At 39.5% G+C, this 14,128-nt stretch overlaps 1 protein-coding gene and 3 pseudogenes across 1 annotated transcript; all 4 read left to right on the top strand.

Annotated features, from left to right (window-relative positions):
* The first annotated feature begins 27 nt into the window (after positions 1–27).
* Positions 28–5,652, top strand: LOC108890206 (olfactory receptor 2K2-like; annotated as a pseudogene).
* Positions 5,653–6,982: 1,330 nt separating this feature from the next.
* Positions 6,983–7,914, top strand: LOC108890205 (olfactory receptor 146-like; annotated as a pseudogene).
* Positions 7,915–10,066: 2,152 nt separating this feature from the next.
* On the top strand, positions 10,067–11,397 carry LOC108890204 (olfactory receptor 52N5-like). Its single transcript, XM_018687029.2, is given in 3 exon segments — positions 10,067–10,346; positions 11,034–11,276; positions 11,279–11,397. Coding segments are annotated over 3 exon segments (642 nt in total).
* Positions 11,398–12,733: 1,336 nt separating this feature from the next.
* On the top strand, positions 12,734–13,667 carry LOC108890203 (olfactory receptor 8G1-like; annotated as a pseudogene).
* The last annotated feature ends 461 nt before the right edge of the window (positions 13,668–14,128 follow it).

Raw genomic sequence — 14,128 nt, 5'->3', positions numbered from 1 at the left:
GGTCTCTTCAGGGCCATGAACACCAGCATGGCACCGACTGAAGAGGTGGACAGTTTCTGTGTCACTGTTCCATTGGTCTTGAGCATGATAGTCAAATCAGCCGAGGTGGAGTGCAGAGGCCTCAAGTCAAAATCTGGAACTCGGCAGCCCCCTGTAAGAGCATTCATGGATGACCTGTCCCTGGGTGCTCATGGTTCCTCCTAAGGCTGGAGCAACTGACCTCATGGGCGAGAATAAGTTTCAAAGAGGCAAAGCTGTAGCATAACATTCTGGTGAGCTCTGTGGCAGTGGGGCTGGACTGGGCAGTTTCCCTTAACCACGCTATGAAAAGACCCATGGTAAAGACAAACTCAGGCTGGTGCAGGACGACATCTGTGCAGAAGTGGAGGAAGAACGCCACAGCAAAATGGTCAGCATGTACCAACAAGGCGCCTGGTCCAGGTGGGATTGAGCAGAACCTCACAAAATCAGCTGATCAGAGCTCTGGACAGCTGAAACACTAAATATCAAGTTCCTCATCCAATCAGTGTATGAGATTCTCCCGAGCCCAGCCAACATACATCTATGGGGCATGACAGACTCTCCCACTTACCAACTGTGCCAGAAGAGGGGCACACTTGAGCACATACTTAGTGCTTGCCCGAAGGGCATTGGGGGAAGGGCAGTACCGGTGGTGGCACAAACAGGTTCTGAGGTCACTGGGAAATACAATCTGCACCCCAATCAGGAACACAAAGACCAGCACACCCCCAAAGAGTTTCATCACCCTCATCAATGCTGGGGAGAAGGCCCACCAGCAGCCTTGCGCCTCTAGAGGGCTTCTGCTCATGAAGTACCTTGTCTCTCAGTATTGCTTACGTATGCATAAACAAATCTAAGTTTGACAGCTGCAATGACAATCACACCGATTCGTCTATGTTACATCACACATTGTGTAAAGATAATTGATTCCCCAGATGTAGAAATACATCTATAAAAAAGGACATCTTCGGTGCTGTTGGTGAATACTGCCTGTGTGTATTGATGACTAAAGACATAGAGCGTTGTGAGTTAGAGTGTTTAGAAAATGATGTTAGTGTTTCTACTTTAATGTTTTGGAACTTATGAGACAGAGAAGTTAGAGTTTGTTGTACAGCCAGTATTGCCATTTAACATATATCAAGAATCACTGATACCTATATATTGCCAATATCCTGACACTGACAGAATACTGTCATTTTTGTCATTTCAGGTTGATGGAAAACTACACCTACAACAGTTTGACACTCCAGCTGGAGGGATTAAAGGTCACAAAGAATTTTAAGTATCCTGTCTTTTTCCTGTTCTTTATATCCTACATTGTTATGATGATTATGAATGTAGGCATTTCAGTTCTAATTTTCACTGACAAGAACCTTCACCAGCCTATGTATCTCCTTTTTTGCAACTTGTCAGTCAGTGATATAATTGGATGTACTCATATTTTGCCTCGTTTACTGTCAGACATGTTGCATCCTCCCTCTGAACGCCTCATCAGTTATTATGAATGTGTGGTCCAAGCTTTCACCACACAGCTCTTCGGCACAACTTCCCACACAGTGCTCATGATTATGGCCTTTGACAGATATGTGGCCATCTGCAATCCCCTGCGTTATTCTGCCATAATGAGCAACAAAATGCTGATCAAGCTGACAGTTTCTGCCTGGGGAGTGGCCTTTGTTTTGGTCGGGATTCTGCTCGGTCTGACCATAAGACTGAACCGATGTAGGACTCTGATCACAAACCCTTTCTGTGATAATGCCTCACTGTTTAAACTCTCCTGTGAGAGTGTCTTTATTAATAACGTCTATGGTCTCACTTTCACTGTGGTCCTGCTCACCTCCTCTATAGGCAGCATTGTTCTCACCTATACCAAGATTACAGTAGTCTGTCTGACCAGTAAGAACAAGTCTTTGAACAGTAAAGCCTTGAAGACCTGTAGCACTCATCTGTTGTTTATCTAATTATGATCTTTTAGTGGAAGTACTATCATTACTTTGCATCGTTTCCCCAGTACTCAGACTACAGAAAACTTTCTGCCATTCTGTTTGTTATTGTCCCTGGAAGCCTCAACCCCATAATTTATGGCATACAGTCCAAAGAGATACAAAGATTCTTATTTGAAATGTTTCGGTCCAAAAAAGTGTTTGAAATAAATATATACAATATTTTTTGTATGATTAAAGTAAATCATATCAGACCATGGACAATAAAGGATTTAAAGGATTTTTAGTAAAGGATGGTGTGGCTGCAAAGGATTTTGTGACACTCACTGACATTTATGGAAACAGAAATATCAAGTCAAGCATAGACTAAATATCAAATAAACCACAATCACAAATCAAATAAAGAAAACATGGCAAATTTTCTCTGTAGATGTGAATAGCTTTGTATTTTCAATACTGTACCCTGCTTCATCTAAATAGTCCATGTGATCTGTGTAAACATATGTCAATATTTTTTTAAAGACAAATGTGGCCTTCAAACATGTAGGTCAATAAATCAGTTTTAGTGCAACTGTAAACTATTGCACCCCGTTCCTTCCACTGTCAGAACAGTCAGATTGTGTTAATTTTGTGAGTGAAAACTGTGCTGAAAAACTATTTTTCACATGCTCATAAGTGTGTAAGGGCTAAGCCTTAATAAAATTAAATGTATAAATTATTATGACAAATGCAAAGTTGTCGTGCATTTGTGTTACATAAAACAAAAACAACAACAGTAGAAAGACACAGGAAAAAAATGGGACGTAAATAGACTTAGAAGCAGCCCGGTTATTGCACCTGCAAGCCTCAACCCTATTGTTTATGGTGTACAGTGCAAAGAGATATGGAAATTTTTAGCTGACATACTTCAGTCCCAAAAATGTTTGCAGTCAAGGGAAAAATAAATGTTTCCCTTTTTTTCCCTAGTAAAAGACTAAAATTAATCTAAAAACCCCATTGAATGATGAAGAATTGAATTAATGTTCATTTGCAATTAAATATTCTGTTTTTGCTCAAAAATAATGTACTTTGTAAATATCCAAATATTTATGGCAAAATATGTTGCTGCTGCAAAGGATTCTGACATTCACTTATGGATGATCTATGGAAACATAGGTTCAATAAATTCCATATACCTCTTTTTTATGACAAAGGTGGCAATCACCCATGTAGATTAACTAATCTATTTCAAAAGAAGTGCACACAATGACATCAAAACTGACTACAGAGTTCAGTACAGAGTGTACTTGAATGAACTCCGGTCAGTATAGTCCTAAAAAGATTGCAATTAAAAGTTATCAAAAGCTTGAGTTTTTGTCAAAGGGCATGGCCATGGTGGTACCTCAAATTTTGATGTCTGAACATGAGTGTTTAAGAGTTAAGTCCTTTATTGTGAAAATTGTGACATTCTGTTGAAGGGCATGCCTGTGGTGGCGTGGCAAATTTCAATGTTTCGCCAAGAACCAGGAAGTTTATGTAACTCATGCATACGTTGTCCCATCAGCACCAAACTTCATATGTTTGACAAAGGTCCTGGCCTGAGGACATCTATATGCCAACATTCAATTACATACATGGTGCCCCCTACGGGCACAGGACATGACAAATTTTACATTATGATGTCCTCCTCTTATGGGGTTGTCCAGATCCACATCAAATGTTGTCAGGAAAGCCTTAGGTCTTCATGATGCTTTGTGAGGTTTCCTTGAAGGGTGCGTCTGTAGGAGTATGGCTGATGCTTCTCCATGGAGTGGTAACTCAGATAAACAATGTCCACTTAGACCCAAACTGGACATGTTTAATAAGAGTCCTGCCCTATCTACAAGGGTCTTACTCATGAGAGTGGCACTGGAACTGTCTCAACAGGGCCCCCCAGAAATTTCCAAAACCCTCTGCCTGCAAATTGCAACTGACAAACGCAGTAAGTGACTTTTGATTGATTCATTCAGAGTCGAATGATCATGTGATTGTGGAACTGTGTCATGTGACCAGCAGTGACTCCGTGGCTTCAAGCGACCAACCGTTGCGGGGTGCGAGGGCCTGTTCAACACTGCTGGCAGCTTTACTTACATTGAACGACAGAGCTTAGGTTGTGTTTACACTAACTGCAGAGAAGCTAACTTTCCTCCCAGTTTAGATTACACTAAGAACGAACAGGACAAAACAGTACTGCCCTACTGGTTCTGTCATAACCTTTCTTTTTACATGTATATTCTTCCATCTGTTTCCACTTAGGTTGTTTATTTGCCAATACGCCATCTCTACCATTTCATATTGTTCAGGAAGTGCCCTGGTGGCCTTAAGGTGGTAACCAAGAACCTATGTCCTTGACTGCCAACAACTCAGGATTTTTGAAATGTCTATCTCACTGCAGGTATTGCTGTGTGTGAACCGCTCAGGTATCACACCATCATGACATCAGCTCGGCTGCACTCCTGCTGTGCCCTGGCGTGGTTTGTTGCTGTGTTGTGTATTGCTGTGCTCTTCGGCTTCCACATGAATGTCCCACTGTGTGGCAATATCATCAAACATGTCTACTGCAGCAACCGTGCCATCCTGCCTGGCCTGCAGGTCCACCCCCACAAACAACATCTATGGTCAGTACATTGGTCTAGAATAAAGCTATAGCTGTATATGTTGTCCCAGTTTTACTAGTGCTGAACTCTTATTATGTCTCCACGCTGGTGATAGTTGTGGCTGGAGGCTTTATGTTTTCCAGTTGTCTGTAGGTAAGTCCAATTTTTGTAAACACAGTATCTCAGCAGCACCTTGAGGGATTGTCTCTCAAATTTTGTACAAACGTTCACTTGAACTCAAAGATGAGCTGATGACATTTTGATTGACCTCATGTTCAGGCTCAGAGGGAATTTCACTACATCTGGCACAAACATTTACTTTTACTCAAGGATGAACTGATTGAATTTTAGTGGTAAGAGCCAATGGTCAAGGTTACTGTGACAGCACGAAACACATTTTTGTCCATAACTCAAGAATTCAAACTCCAATTAACTGCAACTGGAGTGATTGGCAGAGGCATACAACCCATACAAAGGTGGTAATCCGAGTTTTTCACCTCTTGGCGATTTTTCAGTAGAATGTATTCCTTTCAGCTTACTGCAGTAAATATGGTTTCACTGTTTAAACCAATAAAATACAGGTTTTTAATCTGAATCATTCAAGTAATATCTCTTTACAGTGATCAGTGTGTTATTACAAGAGGGCAAAATAAAGCAAATGGATGACAAGGTGACACGATTTAAGGATTATTGTGATTTTTTTTTTCTAGGTCTGTCGATGACCTGGTCTGTGAGTACAGGAATCTTCATCATCATTGCTTTTTCCTACTTCAGAATCCTGCATGCTTCTCTAAAACAAAGTGGAGACAGCTGTGTTCGCAGTAAGGCCTTTCAGACATGTGCTTCGCACCTTGTTGTGTATGTGCTCTATGAAATAGCTGCAATGATCATAATCCTGAGTCAGAGGTTCCCTCAGCCTCCCACAACATCAAGAAGTTCTTCAGCATCCTGTTTATTATCATCCACCAACCATCAACCCCGTTATCTACGGACTGGTCAGTAAAGAGTTACGTTCCAGCATCATCAAGCATTTTATCAACCAAATCAGTTTAAAGAAAATTAGAGGGGTTTAACCTCTTAAAATCATTGTGTTGCTGATTATTTCCTAAACTGATTCATCTCTTTATCAAAGTTAATATAAACAAATAGAAACAATAGAAACAAAACAACCAGCTGACATCACCATCATCAGGACCTGCTCTTAGCAGGGGAAAAACAATTTAAATAATCAATATCTATGATAATATATTCAGATTTTTTTAGTAATCTGGATTAAACTTTGACAACTTCTGTAAAGTAAACTTTCTTCATTGATTAGTTGATGAGACAGAGAGTGTTCTCAGCAGAAGATGAGGTTCCCACTTAGTGTAGTTTCTGCAACAACAAGAAACAAACAGTGTTGTATGACTTGTTGCTTAAGGCTTAACTTCTTTAAATCATCATATTCCTGGTCATTTCCTGAACTGTTTCATCTCCTTATCAAAAATTATATGAGCTTTAGTGGATGGCCATGGTCTAGTGGTCTAAGGTGCATGCCATGCAATCACTATGTCTCCCCATGTTTCCTTTTAACTATCAAATAAATAAAATCTTGATGTTTCACATAATAAACATTTTTGTATTAAAAGCATTGAAAAATTAAATTTTATAAATTCAACATGTTGTTTGAATATTTTTCTTAAAGTAACTACATAACTTTCAAAAACTTTTACAAAAAAAATTTAAACCTATTCAGGCTTGGGGCATGACAGACTCTCCGACTTGCCAACTGTGCCAGAAGAGGGGCACACTTGAGCACATACTTAGTGCTTGCCCGAAGGCGTTGGGGAAGGGCAGTACCGGTGGTGGCACAAACAGGTTCTGAGGTCATTGGGAAATACAATCTGCACCCCAATCAGGAACACAAAGACCAGCACACCCCCAAAGAGTTCATCACCCTCATCAATGCTGGGGAGAAGGCCCACAGCAGCCTTGCACCTCTAGAGGGCTTCTGCTCATGAAGTACCTTGTCTCTCAGTAGTGCTTACGTATGCATAAACAAATCTAAGGTTGACAGCTGCAATGACAATCACACCGATTCGTCTATGTTACATCACACATTGTGTAAAGATAATTGATTCCCCAGATGTAGAAATACATCTATAAAAAAGGACATCTTCGGTGCTGTTGGTGAATACTGCCTGTGTGTATTGATGACTAAAGACATAGAGCGTTGTGAGTTAGAGTGTTTAGAAAATGATGTTAGTGTTTCTACTTCAATGTTTTGGAACTTATGAGACAGAGAAGTTAGAGTTTTGTTGTACAGCCAGTATTGCCATTTAACATATATCAAGAATCACTGATACCTATATTGCCAATATCCTGACACTGACAGAATACTGTCATTTTTGTCATTTCAGGTTGATGGAAAACTACACCTACAACAGTTTGACACTCCAGCTGGAGGGATTAAAGGTCACAAAGAATTTTAAGTATCCTGTCTTTTTCCTGTTCTTTATATCCTACATTGTTATGATGATTATGAATGTAGGCATTTCAGTTCTAATTTTCACTGACAAGAACCTTCACCAGCCTATGTATCTCCTTTTTTGCAACCTGTCAGTCAGTGATATAATTGGATGTACTCATATTTTGCCTCGTTTACTGTCAGACATGTTGCGTCCTCCCTCTGAACGCCTCATCAGTTATTATGAATGTGTGGTCCAAGCTTTCACCACACAGCTCTTCGGCACAACTTCCCACACAGTGCTCATGATTATGGCCTTTGACAGATATGTGGCCATCTGCAATCCGCTGCGTTATTCTGCCATAATGAGCAACAAAATGCTGATCAAGCTGACAGTTTCTGCCTGGGGAGTGGCCTTTGTTTTGGTCGGATTCTGCTCGGTCTGACCATTAGACTGAACCGATGTAGGACTCTGATCACAAACCCTTTCTGTGATAATGCCTCACTGTTTAAACTCTCCTGTGAGAGTGTCTTTATTAATAACATCTATGGTCTCACTTTCACTGTGGTCCTGCTCACCTCCTCTATAGGCAGCATTGTTCTCACCTATACTAAGATTACAGTAGTCTGTCTGACCAGTAAGAACAAGTCTTTGAACAGTAAAGCCTTGAAGACCTGCAGCACTCATCTAATTGTGTATCTGATCATGCTTTTTAGTGGAATGATAATTGTAATGTTGCATCGTTTCCCCCAGTACTCAGACTACAGAAAACTTTCTGCCATTCTGTTCGTTATTGTCCCTGGAAGCCTCAACCCCATAATTTATGGCATACAGTCCAAAGAGATACAAAGATTCTTATTTGAAATGTTTCGGTCCAAAAGTGTTTGAAATAAATATATACAATATTTTTTGTATGATTAAAGTAAATCATATCAGACCATGGACAATAAAGGATTTAAAGGATTTTTAGTAAAGGATGGTGTGGCTGCAAAGGATTTTGTGACACTCACTGACATTTATGGAAACAGAAATATCAAGTCAAGCATAGACTAAATCAAATAAACCACAATCACAAATCAAATAAAGAAAACATGGCAAATTTTCTCTGTAGATGTGAATAGCTTTGTATTTTCAATACTGTACCCTGCTTCATCTAAATAGTCCATGTGATCTGTGTAAACATATGTCAATATTAATTTTTTAAAGACAAATGTGGCCTTCAAACATGTAGGTCAATAAATCAGTTTTAGTGCAACTGTAAACTATTGCACCCCGTTCCTTCCACTGTCAGAACAGTCAGATTGTGTTAATTTTTGAGTGAAAACTGTGCTGAAAAACTATTTTTCACATGCTCATAAGTGTGTAAGGGCTAAGCCTTAATAAAATTAAATGTATAAATTATTATGACAAATGCAAAGTTGTCGTGCATTTGTGTTACATAAAACAAAAACAACAACAGTAGAAAGACACAGGAAAAAAATGGGACGTAAATAGACTTAGAAGCAGCCCGGTTATTGCACCTGCAAGCCTCAACCCTATTGTTTATGGTGTACAGTGCAAAGAGATATGGAAATTTTTAGCTGACATACTTCAGTCCCAAAAATGTTTGCAGTCAAGGGAAAAATAAATGTTTCCCTTTTTTTCCCTAGTAAAAGACTAAAATTAATCTAAAAACCCCATTGAATGATGAAGAATTGAATTAATGTTCATTTGCAATTAAATATTCTTTTTGCTCAAAAATAATGTACTTTGTAAATATCCAAATATTTATGGCAAAATATGTTGCTGCTGCAAAGGATTCTGACATTCACTTATGGATGATCTATGGAAACATAGGTTCAATAAATTCCATATACCTCTTTTTATGACAAAGGTGGCAATCACCCATGTAGATTAACTAATCTATTTCAAAAGAAGTGCACACAATGACATCAAAACTGACTACAGAGTTCAGTACAGAGTGTACTTGAATGAACTCCGGTCAGTATAGTCCTAAAAAGATTGCAATTAAAAGTTATCAAAAGCTTGAGTTTTTGTCAAAGGGCATGGCCATGGTGGTACCTCAAATTTTGATGTCTGAACATGAGTGTTTAAGAGTTAAGTCCTTTATTGTGAAAATTGTGACATTCTGTTGAAGGGCATGCCTGTGGTGGCGTGGCAAATTTCAATGTTTCGCCAAGAACCAGGAAGTTTATGTAACTCATGCATACGTTGTCCCATCAGCACCAAACTTCATATGTTTGACAAAGGTCCTGGCCTGAGGACATCTATATGCCAACATTCAATTACATACATGGTGCCCCCTACGGCAACAGGACATGACAAATTTTACATTATGATCCTCCTCTTATGGGGGTTGTCCAGATCCACATCAAATGTTGTCAGGAAAGCCTTAAGGTCTTCATGATGCTTTGTGAGGTTTCCTTGAAGGGTGCGTCTGTAGGAGTATGGCTGATGCTTCTCCATGGAGTGGTAACTCAGATAAACAATGTCCACTTAGACCCAAACTGGACATGTTTAATAAGAGTCCTGCCCTATCTACAAGGGTCTTACTCATGAGAGTGGCACTGGAACTGTCTCAACAGGGCCCCCCAGAAATTTCCAAAACCCTCTGCCTGCAAATTGCAACTGACAACGCAGTAAGTGACTTTTGATTGATTCATTCAGAGTCGAATGATCATGTGATTGTGGAACTGTGTCATGTGACCAGCAGTGACTCCGTGGCTTTCAAGCGACCAACCGTTGCGGGGTGCGAGGGCCTGTTCAACACTGCTGGCAGCTTTACTTACATTGAACGACAGAGCTTAGGTTGTGTTTACACTAACTGCAGAGAAGCTAACTTTCCTCCCAGTTTAGATTACACTAAGAACGAACAGGACAAAACAGTACTGCCCTACTGGTTCTGTCATAACCTTTCTTTTTACATGTATATTCTTCCATCTGTTTCCACTTAGGTTGTTTATTTGCCAATACGCCATCTCTACCATTTCATATTGTTCAGGAAGTGCCCTGGTGGCCTTAAGGTGGTAACCAAGAACCTATGTCCTTGACTGCCAACAACTCAGGATTTTTGAAATGTCTATCTCACTGCAGGTACATTGCTGTGTGTGAACCGCTCAGGTATCACACCATCATGACATCAGCTCGGCTGCACTCCTGCTGTGCCCTGGCGTGGTTTGTTGCTGTGTTGTGTATTGCTGTGCTCTTCGGCTTCCACATGAATGTCCCACTGTGTGGCAATATCATCAAACATGTCTACTGCAGCAACCGTGCCATCCTGAGCCTGGCCTGCAGGTCCACCCCCACAAACAACATCTATGGTCAGTACATTGGTCTAGAATAAAGCTATAGCTGTATATGTTGTCCCAGTTTTACTAGTGCTGAACTCTTATTATGTCTCCACGCTGGTGATAGTTGTGGCTGGAGGCTTTATGTTTTCCAGTTGTCTGTAGGTAAGTCCAATTTTTGTAAACACAGTATCTCAGCAGCACCTTGAGGGATTGTCTCTCAAATTTTGTACAAACGTTCACTTGAACTCAAAGATGAGCTGATGACATTTTGATTGACCTCATGTTCAGGCTCAGAGGGAATTTCACTACATCTGGCACAAACATTTACTTTTACTCAAGGATGAACTGATTGAATTTTAGTGGTAAGAGCCAATGGTCAAGGTACTGTGACAGCACGAAACACATTTTTGTCCATAACTCAAGAATTCAAACTCCAATTAACTGCAACTGGAGTGATTGGCAGAGGCATACAACCCATACAAAGGTGGTAATCCGAGTTTTTCACCTCTTGGCGATTTTTCAGTAGAATGTATTCCTTTCAGCTTACTGCAGTAAATATGGTTTCACTGTTTAAACCAATAAAATACAGGTTTTTAATCTGAATCATTCAAGTAATATCTCTTTACAGTGATCAGTGTGTTATTACAAGAGGGCAAAATAAAGCAAATGGATGACAAGGTGACATGATTTAAGGATTATTGTGATTTTTTTTTCTAGGTCTGTCGATGACCTGGTCTGTGAGTACAGGAATCTTCATCATCATTGCTTTTTCCTACTTCAGAATCCTGCATGCTTCTCTAAAACAAAGTGGAGACAGCTGTGTTCGCAGTAAGGCCTTTCAGACATGTGCTTCGCACCTTGTTGTGTATGTGCTCTATGAAATAGCTGCAATGATCATAATCCTGAGTCAGAGGTTCCCCTCAGCCTCCCACAACATCAAGAAGTTCTTCAGCATCCTGTTATTATCATTCCACCAACCATCAACCCCGTTATCTACGGACTGGTCAGTAAAGAGTTACGTTCCAGCATCATCAAGCATTTTATCAACCAAATCAGTTTAAAGAAAATTAGAGGGGTTTAACCTCTTAAAATCATTGTGTTGCTGATTATTTCCTAAACTGATTCATCTCTTTATCAAAGTTAATATAAACAAATAGAAACAATAGAAACAAAACAACCAGCTGACATCACCATCATCAGGACCTGCTCTTAGCAGGGGAAAAACAATTTAAATAATCAATATCTATGATAATATATTCAGATTTTTTTAGTAATCTGGATTAAACTTTGACAACTTCTGTAAAGTAAACTTTCTTCATTGATTAGTTGATGAGACAGAGAGTGTTCTCAGCAGAAGATGAGGTTCCCACTTAGTGTAGTTTCTGCAACAACAAGAAACAAACAGTGTTGTATGACTTGTTGCTTAAGGCTTAACTTCTTTAAATCATCATATTCCTGGTCATTTCCTGAACTGTTTCATCTCCTTATCAAAAATTATATGAGCTTTAGTGGATGGCCATGGTCTAGTGGTCTAAGGTGCATGCCATGCAATCACTATGTCTCCCATGTTTCCTTTTAACTATCAAATAAATAAAATCTTGATGTTTCACATAATAATTAACATTTTTGTATTAAAAGCATTGAAAAATTAAATTTTATAAATTCAACATGTTGTTTGAATATTTTTCTTAAAGTAACTACATAACTTTCAAAAACTTTTACAAAAAAAATTAAAACCTATTCAGGCTTGGGGCATGACAGACTCTCCGACTTGCCAACTGTGCCAGAAGAGGGGCACACTTGAGCACATACTTAGTGCTTGCCCGAAGGCGTTGGGGGAAGGGCAGTACCGGTGGTGGCACAAACAGGTTCTGAGGTCATTGGGAAATACAATCTGCACCCCAATCAGGAACACAAAGACCAGCACACCCCCAAAGAGTTCATCACCCTCATCAATGCTGGGGAGAAGGCCCACCAGCAGCCTTGCACCTCTAGAGGGCTTCTGCTCATGAAGTACCTTGTCTCTCAGTAGTGCTTACGTATGCATAAACAAATCTAAGGTTGACAGCTGCAATGACAATCACACCGATTCGTCTATGTTACATCACACATTGTGTAAAGATAATTGATTCCCCAGATGTAGAAATACATCTATAAAAAAGGACATCTTCGGTGCTGTTGGTGAATACTGCCTGTGTGTATTGATGACTAAAGACATAGAGCGTTGTGAGTTAGAGTGTTTAGAAAATGATGTTAGTGTTTCTACTTCAATGTTTTGGAACTTATGAGACAGAGAAGTTAGAGTTTTGTTGTACAGCCAGTATTGCCATTTAACATATATCAAGAATCACTGATACCTATATATTGCCAATATCCTGACACTGACAGAATACTGTCATTTTTGTCATTTCAGGTTGATGGAAAACTACACCTACAACAGTTTGACACTCCAGCTGGAGGGATTAAAGGTCACAAAGAATTTTAAGTATCCTGTCTTTTTCCTGTTCTTTATATCCTACATTGTTATGATGATTATGAATGTAGGCATTTCAGTTCTAATTTTCACTGACAAGAACCTTCACCAGCCTATGTATCTCCTTTTTTGCAACCTGTCAGTCAGTGATATAATTGGATGTACTCATATTTTGCCTCGTTTACTGTCAGACATGTTCCTCCCTCTGAACGCCTCATCAGTTATTATGAATGTGTGGTCCAAGCTTTCACCACACACTCTTCGGCACCACTTCCCACACAGTGCTCATGATTATGGCCTTTGACAGATATGGGCCATCTGCAATCCGCTGCGTTATTCTGCCATAATGAGCAACAAAATGCTGATCAAGCTGACAGTTTCTGCCTGGGGAGTGGCCTTTGTTTTGGTCGGGATTCTGCTCGGTCTGACCATTAGACTGAACCGATGTAGGACTCTGATCACAAACCCTTTCTGTGATAATGCCTCACTGTTTAAACTCTCCTGTGAGAGTGTCTTTATTAATAACATCTATGGTCTCACTTTCACTGTGGTCCTGCTCACCTCCTCTATAGGCAGCATTGTTCTCACCTATACTAAGATTACAGTAGTCTGTCTGACCAGTAAGAACAAGTCTCTTTGAACAGTAAAGCCTTGAAGACCTGCAGCACTCATCTAATTGTGTATCTGATCATGCTTTTAGTGGAATGATAATTGTAATGTTGCATCGTTTCCCCCAGTACTCAGACTACAGAAAACTTTCTGCCATTCTGTTCGTTATTGTCCCTGGAAGCCTCAACCCCATAATTTATGGCATACAGTCCAAAGAGATACAAAGATTCTTATTTGAAATGTTTCGGTCCAAAAAGTGTTTGAAATAAATATATACAATATTTTTTGTATGATTAAAGTAAATCATATCAGACCATGGACAATAAAGGATTTAAAGGATTTTTAGTAAAGGATGGTGTGGCTGCAAAGGATTTTGTGACACTCACTGACATTTATGGAAACAGAAATATCAAGTCAAGCATAGACTAAATATCAAATAAACCACAATCACAAATCAAATAAAGAAAACATGGCAAATTTTCTCTGTAGATGTGAATAGCTTTGTATTTTCAATACTGTACCCTGCTTCATCTAAATAGTCCATGTGATCTGTGTAAACATATGTCAATATTAATTTTTTAAAGACAAATGTGGCCTTCAAACATGTAGGTCAATAAATCAGTTTTAGTGCAACTGTAAACTATTGCACCCCGTTCCTTCCACTGTCAGAACAGTCAGATTGTGTTAATTTTGTGAGTGAAAACTGTGCTGAAAAACTATTTTTCACATG

This window comes from Lates calcarifer, unplaced genomic scaffold (assembly GCF_001640805.2).
Source record: "Lates calcarifer isolate ASB-BC8 unplaced genomic scaffold, TLL_Latcal_v3 _unitig_1701_quiver_3883, whole genome shotgun sequence".
In the NCBI taxonomy this organism is placed as follows: domain Eukaryota; kingdom Metazoa; phylum Chordata; class Actinopteri; family Centropomidae; genus Lates; species Lates calcarifer.
The sequence above is the reverse complement of the archived record's forward strand: the minus strand, read 5'-3'. Positions and strand labels throughout refer to the sequence as shown.